Genomic DNA, 16,830 nt, shown 5'->3' on the forward strand with positions numbered 1-16,830 from the left:
TGGTATGGTGTATATGATTGTTTATGCTTTAAATAAATGACATTTGAAAAACTATTGAAGAAAGGAAGAGAGCTATGATTGAGATGAATTTTTTTTAAACTATAGTATTGCTGAAAAAGAAGAGTTAATTACTAACAAGATTTCATAATAGATGTTATCTGTAATAAACAGGATATTTTGACAAAGCATAAATAGAACTAGCAAGTGCAGAAGTACAATGTCCTTTGCAGTTCTAGTTTAGCAAACAAAAACATAACTTATCAGCAAACCAAAGATTAAAGAGTACTCATGAGAGACGTACAGATCAGTCAAATAAATTCTAAATTTGATCAGGAATTATAATAAGTTGTCTTATTTGTGTAGCAGAATATCTATGAAAGATTATATTTAGTACATGTACTCGCGCCCCCAATTCAAAGATGCCTAATCACATTTTAGCTAAGCACATTTGGATTGAATAAGAGGGTAAGGTATTAAATAAGTTTTAGTAAACCTTATTAATTAGATTTTTCTAATAATTAGTGTAGAAAGATTGTCTTCTTAGGTCACTAATTATTAAGTTATGAGAGGAAAATGGTTGAAAAATGTAAAGAAAGTAATGAGCAACCAGTGGTCATATTTTTAAAAAGGCGAATTGATTGGAAGAACTCTTAAATAATCTAGAGTTGAAACACAATCTCCTGGAGAGAGCACAGACTAATTTTAAAATGATTTTAGATTATAAATTTTCAAGAAATTATCAATATCTTTTTGGTTAATTATTTTCTGCCATTTTGACTTGCACATAATTTGATACAGTTTATAATTATAGAATCTTCATTGTTGACATGCCGTGTAACATTTTTTCTAAATCATATTAATTAGAAATTGTCATAAAGCTGTTCATATAACTTTATTATATATCCATTGAAATGTTAATATCTGTTTTTGAATAAAGATTTCAAAAGCTGCAAATGTAACAGACCAAAATTTCGTAGTTAAACTGAGGAATCAAAATGGTGTTTGAAAAAAGTTACAAAAGTAATCAAAGTATATAAAAGGATTATAGAAAAACTTCAAAGTCCGAGATGCCACAGGCTTCCCTTCCCAGCTTTTGCCAGTAGGGTTGATCAGAGGGGACAGTAAAAGGCTGGATAGCATGACAGTTTTCACATTCAGAGGTGGTAGGCACCTCATCTGGGATGCCACATACTGCAACACCTTCTCCAGAGGCGACCTGGTGTGTTTGGTTGCCAGCCCAGGCTTTGCTGCCATATCAAGCCAAAGAGGGTAAAATGTCAAGGTACCAGCCATTCTCTGGCAGACTTGTCATTGAGCCTGTGGTAGTGGACATCTCTAACATTTTCCCTCCCACTCTCATACTACATCCTACTAATATCAAAATAGAGATGGCTATTTGTGTGAGCCCCATGAGTTGAAGTAGCTTTTTCAATGTGTCTCCCTCACCTGCCTCCAAGGCAACGTTATTTCCATTTCGTCCACTGGGACCATAAGGCAGACAGATAAGTCTTTTTATTTGTAGCTGTTGTATCCCTTAATAAGATGTATTGAAATAACACAAGTTTCTAATAAGGATGATAAGATAATAACTATAACACTGCATATAATAACACAGAAAGTAGATGATTAATCCTCATCACTGTTCTATAGCCTTTTTTTTTATTTGAAGGTATATGTTGAACCTATCTGTAGTATAGTAAATCACTGCTTGCATTGCATCTTTCATTACCTGTTTCATTATCTGTTTCAAGAACTCTAACATGCTGAGATTTGATATCACTTCTGCCTATATTTCCTACTACTGCATTTTCCTATGCTGCGTTTCCCTCACTGCTCAGGGTGCCTTTTATCCAACACTCATCATCTGTTTGCATTACAACCTAAAATTGCAATTTTCTTTCCTATATATGTCTTCTAATACCTTTACTACTACTGTTCTGCTTTCTCACATGCAAGTTAACATTATATGTCCTTCACTCATTTTTCTCTAGTCTTGGCAGATCAGTATTCAGTACTCATACACTGTTATTAAAGTAGTGTAACTCCCTTATAGTTACTTTTGTTGCCATCAGAAATAATAGCCCTCAAAACAGACAACATCATTTATTATGTATCCTTGATTAGCAAATTAAACTACCTATCATGTCTAAAAAAACTAACTACTACATTGCATCAGCAACCAGAGCTGTTCATTATTAATATCATTTTGTGGATCCCCTACTGCTAACTACTACATGCATTCATCAAATATTAATTCTTGATTTTCTATAAAATTAATATGCTTTTCTTGTTATACAAAACTGAGAGTGTGTTCTAGAGTTATCAAAATAAAAATGGATGTAGCTGTGAAAATTTGATAATAAAGTTAGAAAGAAAAAATGAAAGAAAGAATTATTTTCATACAGAGTTCCAGCATTGTAATTATTACATATCAAAATGCATGTATTTGAAAATTATCAAAATTTCTTTCTTTCTAAATTCTTGTGATTATTTCCTTTTACTGATTATATAAAATGTGATGATGATAAAATGTGACTTCCTTTACTTCTGTGAAGACAATTGTGAGATAATGCTTTGCTGAAAGAGCACTGTAACATATAAAGGTCTGGAATACTAAGCTTATTCTGTACAAAGATAGATTGTGATATACCTTCTCATTAACTTCAATTTTAAAATTATAAAATCACATAACAATACAAGAAATTTAATTTTATTACAGAAAAATTAATCCAGAGTTAATCCAGCTCCCTCCAAAGTTATATGGAAGGATTTATATTGTATATGAAATAATACAAAAAATATTTTTCTTCAGTGTCATTGTCTTATATAAGGTGTATATATAATTTCTCTTTTAAAAAAAATGCACTTTGCATTTTTATAAGAAATAAATTCCTACAGTTTTATTGTATTTTTCAAGGAGTTTATTATATCCATTTGAACAGGATACTTTTGTATACCATTTCTAATTTGAGATAACAGTATTATTGATATTGGTTTCAAATTTTGGTACAGACCAACAATTTCAGGGGAGAAGATAAATTTATTACATCAATCCCAGTGTTCGACTGGTACTTATTTTATTACCCCTGAAAGGATGAAAGGCAAAGTTGACTTTTGCAGAATTTGAACTCAGAACGTTAAGACAGATAAAATACTGCTAAGCATTTTGCCCAGCATACTAATGATTCTGCCACCTTGCTGCCTTAACAGTATTATTGATATTAAAATAATAAATACTACCCCAACAGCATGCATTTACTGTATTTTCTTTCATATACAAAGCAATAGCTTTGTACCTAACAGAAATAAAATATTTATTCAGTTTCAGTTGCTTTTTTTAAAAATAATGTTTGGTATTTAAATAATGTTTGTTATTCATTAATCTTTATTTATTAAAATATTTATTTCAATATAACATACTTATTTATTATTTTGCAGGAGCAAATTTCATCTGGAGGTTATGTTCTTTTATCTTCATGTCTGAGGACTATAAAGTACAATGGAAGGAACAGATATGTTAAGGCTGCATATGATTGAGAAATGTACCGGTGCTCAAAAGAGGAAACAGATGTCTCGTCGTTATCAGCCTAGACCAAAGCAAGTGTTTGATGATGAAGAGGATGTTGCTCCTCTTAACCTTTCTCTTAATGACTCAAATTCCTATTCATCATCCATTGATGAAAGAAGAGAGAAAAATGGAAACTTGCAATCTTCCATGTCATCATTAACAAAAGTGCAGTCTGCTCCAAACCCTGGTGGGATTCCAAACAGTGATTCACTTGGATATGTGAAATCAGAATTGGATACATTAAAACCTTGGAATGAAAATGGCTGTGATATTACAAGAAGGAGTTCTCCTTCTAGTGAGTATCCAAGGAATTCTATAACACAACTTATCCAATCAAAGGACTCACCCAAGGAAATACCAAAGTACAGAAAGCCTCACAAACATACTATTGAATCTTTGCTTGAAAATGAAAAACCAACTCAAAAACCTGATAATTTTTCATCTAATCAAGAAGTTCCAAAGCAGTTTGATAGTTATGCTGTTAATACAGACCATAACAAAAAACTGACAGTAATTCTCCAAAAGATTACCTCACGAGATGACTGTAAAAGCCAAACAAAACAGCCTGAGTCTAATGTGATGCCAGTAAACATTTCAATGTCTGCTACAGATCCTGCTGGTGAAACGAAAAATGCCCGATATGAAACTCGTCATAATCGTAAAACAATTCATCCTATTTTATATTTTAGTGATTCTGATGATGATGAATTTCCTCCAGTTTGGAATTCAAGGCGAGGTAAAAAACGTAAAAAGCGAAGTCCTAAATCAACGTTGATAAAGAAAAGACTAAATAACTCAAAGCCAGTCATACCTAAGAAAATATTGCCTAAACCATTAGTTGCATCAAGGAAGAAACCCAAGAAAAAATCTTTATTTAGGATTCGACCTCGTATTTATCTTCCAAAATCTATCAAAGCTCATTGTGAGATTTGTGATAAACCTTTCCGAACATTAAGCACCATGAAGAAACATTTACTTCTTAAACACAATAAATCATCGTTTTCACATTTGTCATTTAGCAAATGGTTACGTTCTCATTATAGCTACTTGAGAAGTTTTTACAGAATGATAGCAGTTTATAATCTGCCAAATTTAAAAAAACAATATACATGTTTGAGGTGCCAAAGAATATTTAAGCATTATAGTACCCTTCGTCTCCATTGTAAAATGAATCACTGGAAAGGTTGTCATGCATCACCTTCAAAGTTCTTTTTCAAGGATGGCAAATTAGTAAAAAGCAAGATTTCAATACCATCCTGGAAGACCAAAAAGAAGAAAGAGCTTAAGAAACGTGGTCGAAAACCCAAGCCACTTTATTTGAAAGGTTATAAGAAACGAGAGTTCCGCTGTCCAATTTGCCTCAAGTACATTGCTTCCAACAGAACCCTAGTGGTACATTTGCTACGAGTCCACTCCTTAAAGGAAAATGAGATTTCATGTAGTGTCCTGCAAAATTTGCGATGTGTAGAATCTGATTGCAGCTTTGAAGGGAAATCACTCAAGTCTCTTTCTGATCATGCACGTCAGGAACATCCAAGTGTACGACATTTTTGCCCATACTGTAATCGTGGCTTCTATTTGGAATTTCTGCGAGACAAGCATGTGCTCATGAAGCATAAGTACCGTGAGCAACTGTTGAAGTTTGCTTGTAACCATTGTGGCAAGCGATATCTACGGAGATGCCATCTGCGAATGCACCAATATTCAAAACACTCAATACCACATAATGTCCAAGTAAGTAATTGTATAATTTATTCATATATGTGTTTGTATCTGTGTGTGTTTGTTTGCTAGTGTGTGTGTGTGTGTGTGTGCAATCATGCATACAATAGCAAGCATTATTCACTTAGGATTTCAATAAAGTAATTATAAATTCTCTTTCAGTATTTTTGATGACTATCATTAAACACTGAGTCAACTTCTTTAGTTTTTCATTTAATATTTGAGGAGAAAATTTGACTGTTATTCAATGAAAATGAATGATTAGTGAGCTGAAATAAATAGATTTCTAATAAAAAGAATTTATATGAAAGCCTTTGTGGTAACACTTATTTTAGTTTCAAAATATTTTTATCTTAGAATGAATATTCTTAAACTAATGCCTAGTAAAGGTTTGTTGTACTGCTGAAAACTTAACTGTGTAATTCTATATACGTGTACAGACTTGGGCACACACTCACACATACATACAAACACATGTAAATATAATCCTTAACTACATATATCCATGTTCTTGTGTACGTATATGTGAGCATGTGTGTATATCCATACATTGTAGTCGTGGGCTAGAATGCAGAGGACTTGAGAAGACTGAAAATAATTAAGCTACCATGCTTCTTTGGATGTACAGTGTAAGTGCATATGAACAACAAAGTACAAATGTCTTGAGAGAAAAACTGGTTATAAAAGAAGAATCAGATGCAGGTTACAAAAATGAAAACTGTGTTAGTATGGACATGTGTTAGGCATGGTTGAGGACAGCTGTATAAAGAAAGGTTTATAACTTAATGTGAAAGAAGTTTCCAAAGGAGACCTAGGAAGATATGTGTCAAAATGGTAGAGGCTCACCTCAGGCTCTTGAATCTGATGGAGGAGAGGCTAAAGGACCAGGATGACTGTCAATAGGCAGTTCTCAGGAAGACCCACCAATCTCTGCAAAACTAAGATTCTGGAACATAATGGGTGTATATACACACATTTGTGTTTGTGGGTGTGTATGTATGTGTGCATGTTTTGTCTTGTGTATCTGCATACTTCACCAGTTTTTCCCTGTTACCACATATCCATCTTACTCCTGTGCTCTGCATTCAAATTTTACATTGGTCACCTTCAACCACAATACATACAAATCATTTCTCTCTCTCTCTCTCATTCATTCTTCCCCTGTATACTGTTCTATTGCTACTGTTCTGCTGGTCTTCCCTTACTACTCTCCAACACATTGTATCATTGTGCATCTACCACACCTTATGCACCAATCATTAAATTCACCACCACCCCCAACCCTGCCCAATTTCTACAGTTCTTGCCTACTCTTTCTTACTTTCTATCCGACATATACTTAGCATCCCCCAGTCACTTCTACTCTCTTTGTACTTTGAGGGTCCAACTTGAGACCCCCCTCATCACTATTTTTATCATCATCTAGCTCTATCCAGTTATTCGCATTCTCGCTTACATAATGGGAGTAGTCATGTTTCTCCTCTCCAGCAAGAAATCTGTTCTGGCCCCTTACCTCACATTTTAAACCTTTCTGCTGCAGCCTGACACAGTTAAAGGGAATCTTAGTTGTGCAAGTTACATATTGACATCACTAGGGCTGCTGCCACAAAAAAAAAAAAAGAAAACAGCACTCTATGCACGCTGTAAAATGGTTGGTGTTAGGGAGAGTATTCAGCTATGAAAAACATGGCAAAGCTAACATTTAAGTATGATGCAGTCATTGAACTCACCAGATCCTCTCAAACCATCACATGCCAGCATAGAACATGGACCCTGAAGGATTATTATATTTCCTTCTCTCTCTCTCTCTCTCTCTCTCTCTCTCTCTCTCTCTCTCTCCCTCTCTCCCTCTCTCTCTGTACATATACACACACACACACACATACATGGATGGATGTGCCTATACATCATATTCATTTACATATATATTATATAAATACATGTGTATATATATTAACATATATTGTATATATATATGTATTCGAGCATGATTGTTGCCAGGGCTGCTGACTGGCTCCCGTTCCAGTGGCACGTAAAAAGCAGCATTCAAGTGTGATGGTTGCCAGCGTCGCCTCACTAGCCCCTGTGTGGATGGCATGAAAAAAGCACCATTCGAGCGTGGTCATGGGAGGGCTGTGTGGTAAGAAGATTGCTTCCCAACCACATAATTTCGGGTTCAGTCCCACTGCATGACACCTTGAGCCTACGATAGCCTTGAGTTGACCAAAGCCTTGTCAGAGGATTTAGTAGATGGAAACTGAATGAAGCCCATTGTATATATCTAGATGTCTATGTGTGTGTGTCTGTGTTTGTCTCCCACCACTGACAACCGGTCTTGGTTTGTCTATGTCTCCATCACTTAGCAGTTCAGCAAAATAAACCAATTGAAAAAGTACCAAGCTTAAAAGAAATAGGTCCTGTGGTCAATTTGCTTGATTGAAACCCTTCAAGGTGGTGCTCCATCATAGCCACAGTCAACTGACTAAAACAAGTAAGAAAAATTAATAAGATATATATATATATATATATATATATATATATATATATAAGTCAGTAAATGGTGGGGTTGTGTTAACCACACGTGGAGAAATAATAGGAGAAGAAAAAAGAAAAAATAATAATGATAATAAGGCAGAATGCTAAACTGAAAGCATATTTTAATATAGATGTGTATAAGGAGGATTAAAAAGGATTTCTAACTGGCTTTCATTGCATAGCAAATTTTCAAGAAGAGGTAAAATGAAAATAATGTTTTTTACAAAAAGATAAAATATATATAAAAAAATAAATATACCAATACATTATATTGTCTTTGAGCTTTTATAGATAATTGTTAGAAAGATTAGGATGCATGTATTTAAGATTAGTGTTGTGTTTAAAAGGCTGACTGTTTATGTGTCAAACAGGAAGTGTGGATAAGGGGAGACAATTCTGTGGGTTTTATACTCTTTAGTTGGGGTTCTGGACTCTTTGTTAACAGAAAGTTTATGTCTGTTCTTAGAGAAACAAAAAAGTAAATTTATATGTATTTCATTGGATAGGCAAGAGAAGGGAATATGGTCACTGAGGAGTTCATATGTTAAGAAGCGTTTGGAATTTCCTTATAAAAAGATTATTCTTGTTGATTCTTTCTTGTGTAGAGAATCTGTCTTTACATTGATAGAAAGGGGATATAAGGAATTTAGGATTTTTATATCTAGTTCAAGAGTCTATGTGGCCACTGAGTGGAATTTGGCGGTGTTGTGGAAGATTTATTTGTTCTTTATGGACTGCTATTCTTCTACGCAAAGAAGGCTCGTCTGTCTGATATAGTTGTGTTGGCAACTATATATATATATTTATCAGTTTATTTCCCATCCATTTCCAATATTGTGCAAGAATGTGTCTGGCTATGGGGAAATACTACCTTGTGTGGAAACAGGTGAGGGCTAGCAACAGGAACAGTATAAAGCTGTAGAAAATCTGCCTGAATAAACACTGTCTGACACATACAAACATGGTAAAGTGAACATAAAAATTGGTGATTGTATGTATGTACTGTATTTGTGTGTGTGTGTGTGTGTGTGTGTGTGTGTAGGCATCTATGCCATTCCATGTATAAAATGACTGCACTATTTCATGTGCAAAGCACCCATGCTGGTGCCATGTAAAAAGCACCTAGCTCATTCTGTAAAGTGGTTAGCATTAAGGACATCCAGCTGTAGAAACCAAGGCAAATCAGGCTGAAACATGGTACAGCTCTCCAGCTTGTCAGTTCTTGTCAAACAAACCAACCTATGCCAGCATGAAAAACAGATGATAAATGATGATGGTGCTCAAGCATGGTCACAGATTTAGAGCTGAAATGTATAAAATAATAAAGGAATGATAATATTCTTGGATTTTATGTTATGATGTAATCTATGAATACATCAATAAAATTCTACCAGAACAGCAGTTGTAAATTTTAAATGCCATTTGTGTTCTATTATATATATAGATATATATATCATGCTACAGTAACATTGCCTTGACTAAGACAGAGCAAAAGTTAAGTAATATTTCCAGCTGCATGTAACTCTTTCTTAATCTAAATTTTATGGAGTATTAAATGCTGGGAGGTAACATATACATTTGAATAATTTATGTCTGAGAGCAGAATAAAATAGTTAGTTGGTTTAAGTGTTGTTATTACAAGGTCATGGATTACTTTATCTTATGTTTTTCACTATTGAATACTGATATGTTATTTGTTAATCATTATGTAAACGATTGCATGATTGGATTGAAATGCCAGATCTTCAGAGAAAATATAGTAATTCATTGCAAAACTATGTACCATCACAAGATGGCTGACAGTGCAAACATTTAACTTTGTTTAAACATAAGGAAACACTCTTTTTAAAGCAATTAAAAACACAAAAGGGCTAGTATTTTTATGTTATCAGGAAAATAAAAAGGAAAACAGGAACAATGTAGATTACAAGTGTAAGAGGAAAAGGAGGTCAACTATCTATGTTGTCAATTGTTCAAAGAAATTTGTATGGATTTGATTGGCCAAAATGTTCGGTTTTTTTTTTTTGTTGGCACTAAATTTCAAGCACTCTAATAAGTAGCGAACTCCAGTCTGTTCCTTACACATGTGCGCTTGTTAGCTATTCAACACGTAAACGTAATCTGATGTGAACTTGTGATGACACAGGTTGTGTTTTTTTTTTGTGCTTCGACTACTCTGAAAATGTGAAACCAAAATGGATGTTATCAACACCTTATGCTTTTTTATTTTATAAAAGGCAAGAAATTCATGGAAACCTGCAAAAGATATGTGCTGTTTATAGAGAGGATGCTGTAATGGAACATGTATGCCAGTTGTTTTCAAGATTTCACTTGGAAAGGTGTATGGTTCAAGATGCACTTCACTCTGTCTTGCAAACTGAGACTAACAGCAACAAAATGAAGGAGTTAGTCTACATAAATCCTTCTATAAATCATCCTATATTCATGATATGTGTGTTAACCAACCTACCCACTCACTTCTTTCTATTAGGCATAAAAACTATAATTTGGTAATGTTTAAACAAACAAACATGTGCATGCTGCATTAAAGGAAGAAACAGTGACAAGTGAACATTCTGTCAATAATAATAACAATAAGCTTAAAGCTTATTAGCATTCACTGTGTAATTGGCTAAAGAAAATAATGTAAATCGAGGTCGTTAGAGTAAGTGACAGAGTACTTAAGATCAGACTAGTGCTTCATCATAGATTAGCTACTGTCATCTCAGCCTATGCACCTCAACCTGGGCTACCAGATGGTCTGAAAGACCAATTCTATGACACCCTCTTGCAAACTACCTCGTCGACGAGTGACAGGGACCTTCTCTTTGTGGCTGGAGACTTCAACGGTCATGTCGGACGTCGTGCTGGGGGCTTCCATGGCATACATGGAGGCTATGGCTTCGGTTCCCGCAACGAGGAGGGAACCAGACTGCTGGAGTTCTGTGATGCAACCAATCTTATAGTCTGCAATACCAACTTCAGGAAACCTGCCAGTCACCTAGTCACCTACCGCTCCGGCAGACACTCTAGCCAAATCGACTACATCCTCGCCAGAAATAGGGAAAGAGGGCGGCTTATAAATGCCAAAACCTACCCTGGCGAAGAATGTACCCCACAACATAGATTAGTAGTTAGCGACTTTGGGATCAAGGCAAAATGGGTGCCCAGAATTAGACAGGCTTGGAGAAGAAGGGTGTGGAAGCTTAAAGACCCTGCAAACGGACAGAGACTTAGAGACAAGTTACTTGAAGCATTTAACGAAATAGAAGGGGATATAGCATCATACAACGTGGAAGACAATTGGAGATTTCTGCGGGACAACCTGTTGAAAGCCACCGACCAGATTTGTGGGTGGTGTAAGGTCCCCTCCCAACCCAGAGTAACGGGGTGGTGGAACAAGGAGGTAGACAGGGCTATTAGACAAAAGAAACAAGCTTGGAAGGACTGGAAGAACGGTGGTAGCAGGGAATTGTACCAATGTGCCAGAAGGGAGGCTAGGCGACAGGTTTATTTAGCCAGAGGGGAAGCAGATAAGGAAAGATTTGCCAATGTTCTGCGCCGTGAGGACCAAAGACTCGAGGTATTTCGGGTTGCAAGACAGTGTAGGAGAGAGAATAGTGATGTTGTAGGAGAGAAATGTGTTCGCATGGATGATGGTACGCTTGCATTAAATGAGGATGCAAAGAAAGAGGTCTGGAGATGCCACTACGATAGATTGCTTAATAAAGAGAATGAATGGGAGAAAGAGAGCCTGCCTTATGTCGACCCAATAGAGGGACCAGCTATCCGAGTTGATAGTACCAGGGTAGATAAAGCAATTAAGAGTATGAAGACCGGGAAAGCCCCCGGCCCATCAGGAATCACTGCAGAGATGCTCAAAATATCTGGCAGTGTTGGCTATAGCCTAGTCACCCGTATTACGAACCAGGTGATACACGAAGGAGTCATACCCTATGACTGGTGTAGCAGCATCATAGTCAACTGCTACAAAGGTAAAGGGGACGCTTTAGATACAAATAATTACAGAGGCATCAAGCTGTTAGATCAGGTTATGAAAGTTACAGAGAGGGTCATAGCCCAACTAATTAGGGAGCGAATCAATTTAGATGAGATGCAGTTTGGGTTCGTGCCAGGTAAAAGCACTACTGATGCCTTATTTCTAGTGAGACAGTTGCAAGAGAAATACCTAGCCAAGGATAAACCTCTGTACCTGGCTTTCGTTGACATGGAGAAAGCCTTTGACAGGGTCCCCCGATCCCTTATCTGGTGGTCAATGAGGAAACTTGGGATAGAAGAATGGCTAGTGAGAGCTGTGCGAGCCATGTACAGAGATGCGGCCAGTAAGGTGAGGGTTGGAAATGAGTACAGCAATGAATTCCGGGTAGAGGTAGGGGTCCACCAAGGTTCCGTCCTCAGCCCCCTATTATTTACCATAGTCCTCCAGGCAATCACAGAGGAGTTCAAGACAGGTTGCCCCTGGGAGCTCCTCTATGCTGATGACCTTGCCCTAATTGCGGAGTCACTATCAGAACTAGAGGAGAAGTTTCAGGTGTGGAAGCAAGGTCTAGAATTGAAGGGCCTTAGAGTCAACCTAGCTAAAACCAAAATCCTAATAAGTAGGAAGGTAGATAAAACACAAACCCCTTCAGGTAGATGGCCCTGCTCAGTATGTAGAAAAGGAGTAGGTAGTAACTCTATAAGATGTACCCGGTGCAAGCTATGGACACATAAGAGGTGCAGCAACATCAAAGGCAGGTTAACTAGCAAGTTAGTTTTTGTTTGTGGCAGATGTTCAGGTGCAATAAAGACTGCAAACAAACAGGAAACAACTTCTATCTCATTCCAGGGTGAAAAACTAGAGGTAGTCGATAGCTTCCGCTATCTGGGCGACCAAGTTAGTAGTGGGGGTGGGTGCGCTGAAAGTGTAGCTGCTAGAATAAGAATAGCCTGGGCAAAGTTTAGAGAGCTCTTACCCCTGCTGGCGACAAAGGGACTCTCACTCAGAGTAAAAGGCAGACTGTATGACGCATGCGTACGAACAACCATGCTACATGGCAGTGAAACATGGGCTGTAACTGCTGAGGACATACGTAAGCTCGCAAGGAATGAAGCCAGTATGCTCCGTTGGATGTGTAATGTCAATGTGAATACCCGTCAGAGTGTAAGTATCTTGAGAGAAAAGCTGAACATTAGAAGCATCAGTTGTGGCGTGCAAGAGAGACGATTGCGCTGGTATGGACATGTGGTGAGAATGGAGGAGGATAGCTGCGTGAAAAAGTGCCACACCCTAACAGTTGAGGGAACCCGTGGAAGAGGTAGGCCCAGGAAGACCTGGGCTGAGGTGGTGAGGCAAGACCTTCGTACATTGGGCCTCACCGAGGCGATGACTACGGACCGAGACCTTTGGAAATGGGCTGTGCGTGAGAAGACCCGGCAAGCCAAGTAAGATCGTTGCCAGTGCCCCTGGACTGGTTCTTGTGCGGGTGGCACATGAGATGCACCATTTTGAGCGTGGCCGTTGCCAGTACCGCCTGACTGGCTCCTGTAGGATTTTCGAGCGAGATCGTTGCCAGTGCCCCTGGACTGGCTTGTGCGGGTGGCACATAAAAGACACCATTTCGAGCGTGGCCGTTTTCGTGCGGGTGACACGTAAAAGCACCCACTACACTCTCTGAGTGGTTGGCGTTAGGAAGGGCATCCAGCTGTAGAAACTCTGCCAAATCAGACTGGAGCCTGGTGTTGCCATCCGGTTTCACCAGTCCTCAGTCAAATCGTCCAACCCATGCTAGCATGGAAAGCGGACGTTAAACGATGATGATGATGATGAGGCTTATAAGCCCTCAATGGAAAAAGTGAGTATTAGCTTGCTTTGGAATCATACCCACGCCTCTTATATTTGCAATAAGTATGATTACACCAACCTACCAACCCACTTCTTCCTGTTAGATTTAAGAACTTATATATAAAGGGCTTTTTCAGTTTCTGTCTACCAAATCCATTCATTAAGCTTTGGTTGGAGCGATAGTAGTTAATACTTGACCAAGGTATCATGCAGTGGGACTGAACCTGGAACTATATGGCAAGGGAGCAAACTTCTTACCACTGCTATTGATAGTTGCTCATATCCCTCTTACATTGATCTTGAGAGAAGTTCAATCATGCTACAATCTTAGCAGCTGAGAAAATGAACCATCTCCTGTTTATGGACGACCTCAAATTATTTGCCAAAAGTGAGAAAGCTTTAGATTATTATTTCTTTATTGCCCACAAGGGGCTAAACATAGAGGGGACAAACAAGGACAGACAAAGGCTTGAAGTCGATTACATCGACCCCAATATGTAACTGATACTTATTTAATCAACCCTGAAAGGATGAAAGGCAAAGTCGACCTCAGCGGAATTTGAACTCAGAATGTAACAGCAGACGAAATACCGCTAAGCATTTCGCCCGGCGTGGTAACGTTTCTGCCAGCTTGCTGCTTTAGATTCATTGTGCCTTTCGCCTTTCTTTCCAGTTTTTTTTTTTAACCCAACATGGTCATAAGCTTTCTTGCACAATAACATTACTCTACAAAGCCTGGTTGTTTTTTTAGCAGTTATTTGTTATCTAGACAAAATAATAATGATTTCAAATTTTGGCACAAAGTCAGCATTTCTGAGGGAGGTATAAGTCAATTACATTGACCCCAGTGCTCAAATGCTACTTACTTTATTGACTCTGAAAGAAAGAAAGGTAAAGTCGACTTTAGTGGAATTTGAACTCAGAATACATAAAGACAGATGAAATACTATTAAGCATTTTACCCAGCATGCTAATGGTTCTGCCATCTTGCTGCCTTAATAATAATGATAATTAAGATAATGCTTTTAAAAATTGGTACAAAGCTAGGGAAGGAGGTTAGTCAATTACATTAACCTTAGTACTTTGCTGGTATTTATTTTATTTACACTGAAAAGATGAAAGACAATATCGTTCTTGACAGAATTTGAACTCAAAATGTAAAAAGCTGAGAGAAATGTTGCTAAGTATTTTCTCCAATGCTCTAACAATTCTGCCAAACAATAGCAAAATGTCGACTACAAGAGGAACCACTAATGGTATATATATATATATATATATATATAAAACAATAATAAATGAGTATATGCATATATACGTACAAGTATGTGCATACCTGCATCTACCTGTATATATAGGTGCATATCTGGGTACAGGACGTTGCAAACAAAATGTAGACAAAAAAAATAATAATAACCAGAGTACAGAAAACACACAGGCCACATAGAGAACATTTTCCTTCATCAGCTGCCACCATTCTAACACAGGCGTTTCGAAGAGATATGTATATGTATATATATATATATATATATATATATATATATATTTATATATATACATATACATATATCACGAGGAGAAAGTAAAAGAAAGTGATTGTTGACAATTTTATGGCATTTAGCCAAAGAAAATACTATTTGGCAGATGCAATGTATAGACTGTGTGAGTATCTGTGTAGTACCTACTCTTCCTGTCCTTCCCTGTGACTCGCCCTCCACCATTCACTTCATTCACCCTTCAGTCCTATCCAACCTCTAGTCCACATATACTCTCTCCCACCTCCTCATATTTATAATCAACCACCTCCACCTTCCATCTCAACCCTTGTTCATCATTCAGTTTATTCATACTCCTACCCTATCTCTAGCCATCTCTCACCATCTCCATGCACCTTTGCGACCTCTACCCACTCACCGTTACTGTACTTCTGCCCCTAGGGCTTCCACTGATACCTCATCACCACTACCTTTATCTCTCTTTCCAGCTTCACACTAATTACACTCACCCACTTTTGTATAATATGAGCAGCCAGATACAACAAAAAAGCTATTTCAATTCCTCCCTTCAGTCTTTAACCTTTCATCATCTAGCATAAAGATGTCTCCTTGTCTGTTGTAATGCCACTTAGTTGAAGGGGATCTTAGTTTATATCCACCGGTCAGTCAATCAATATGTAAATCCCTGGCCTGCTGCTAATTTTGATACATATGTCTAAGCCCTTTTGGAGAACATAGTGTTACCCTGGAAGAAGCTAACAAATAACCATGACCCAAGATATAAATAATATAATACTAGCAGCAGCAGCAGGTCAACTTGTTCCTGTAGTCTATGCATGTCGCTATAAGTATGTATATGTGCATGGAACAGTGTGTAGATGGAATGAGGTCAATATGTGTTATCCTGGCTTGTGTGTGTGTGTGTGTAATGTATGTACATATGCATGTATACAATGTATGTTTATGTATGTATGCATATATGTATGCCTATATATATGTATATATATGTCTGTGCATATGTGTGTGTGTTTATATGAATGTATATTATATATATGTGCTGCTGGAAGCCTTATACATGTGTGTGATTTATGTATGTCTTTGTAAACAACAAAAGTCATCTGATGTAATAAGATAACTACATAAGTATGCAAACTGTCTGCCAACCTGGAATCTTTCTGCCCAAATACCATAAACCTATCATGATTGGAAAGCCAATTTTAAAATCCTTATATAATTTTGTTCAAGATTAATTATTCACTTTACCTTATCCCAGCTTCCATCTATTACCCTTATCCTTATCTTTATATTCTGTTCATATGCTACATGCCACTAGTGTTATTGGTTTGTCTGTTTTTATTTTTTTTTTTTAATGTTGTTCATGTATGCAATAGTGTTGTTCTTTTTGACACTACTATAACTAATAGTGTAAATTCATGTTCCCTCAGCTCTACTTTTTAATTTCTTGTGTATGTGTGTGTGTGTGTGTGTGAGTATGTATACATACTGACATATACATGCACACGTATATACAGTTTTTCTTAAGTCATCTACACTCTGTCGAATATGCATATTAACATTACCCATTCATCAGAGCATATTGGCTTGGTTTCTTTCAAGCCTTTGCATATCCTCAGTAGTCACAGCTCATATCTCACTACTATGTAGCA

At 37.1% G+C, this 16,830-nt stretch overlaps 1 protein-coding gene across 2 annotated transcripts in view; it reads left to right on the forward strand.

The window, feature by feature from the left end:
- Positions 1–16,830, forward strand: part of LOC106881251 (uncharacterized) — a 247,435-nt gene that overhangs the window by 188,715 nt on the left and 41,890 nt on the right. For both annotated transcript variants that reach the window (XM_052967047.2, XM_052967046.2), the window contains one exon: positions 3,439–5,302. In XM_052967047.2, coding sequence (XP_052823007.1) covers positions 3,500–5,302 — 1,803 coding nt within the window. In that variant the 5' untranslated portion in view covers positions 3,439–3,499. The remainder of the gene's footprint in view (positions 1–3,438; positions 5,303–16,830) is intronic.

Source organism: Octopus bimaculoides, chromosome 4, assembly GCF_046866305.1.
Source record: "Octopus bimaculoides isolate indiv1 chromosome 4, ASM4686630v1, whole genome shotgun sequence".
Classification (NCBI taxonomy): domain Eukaryota; kingdom Metazoa; phylum Mollusca; class Cephalopoda; order Octopoda; family Octopodidae; genus Octopus; species Octopus bimaculoides.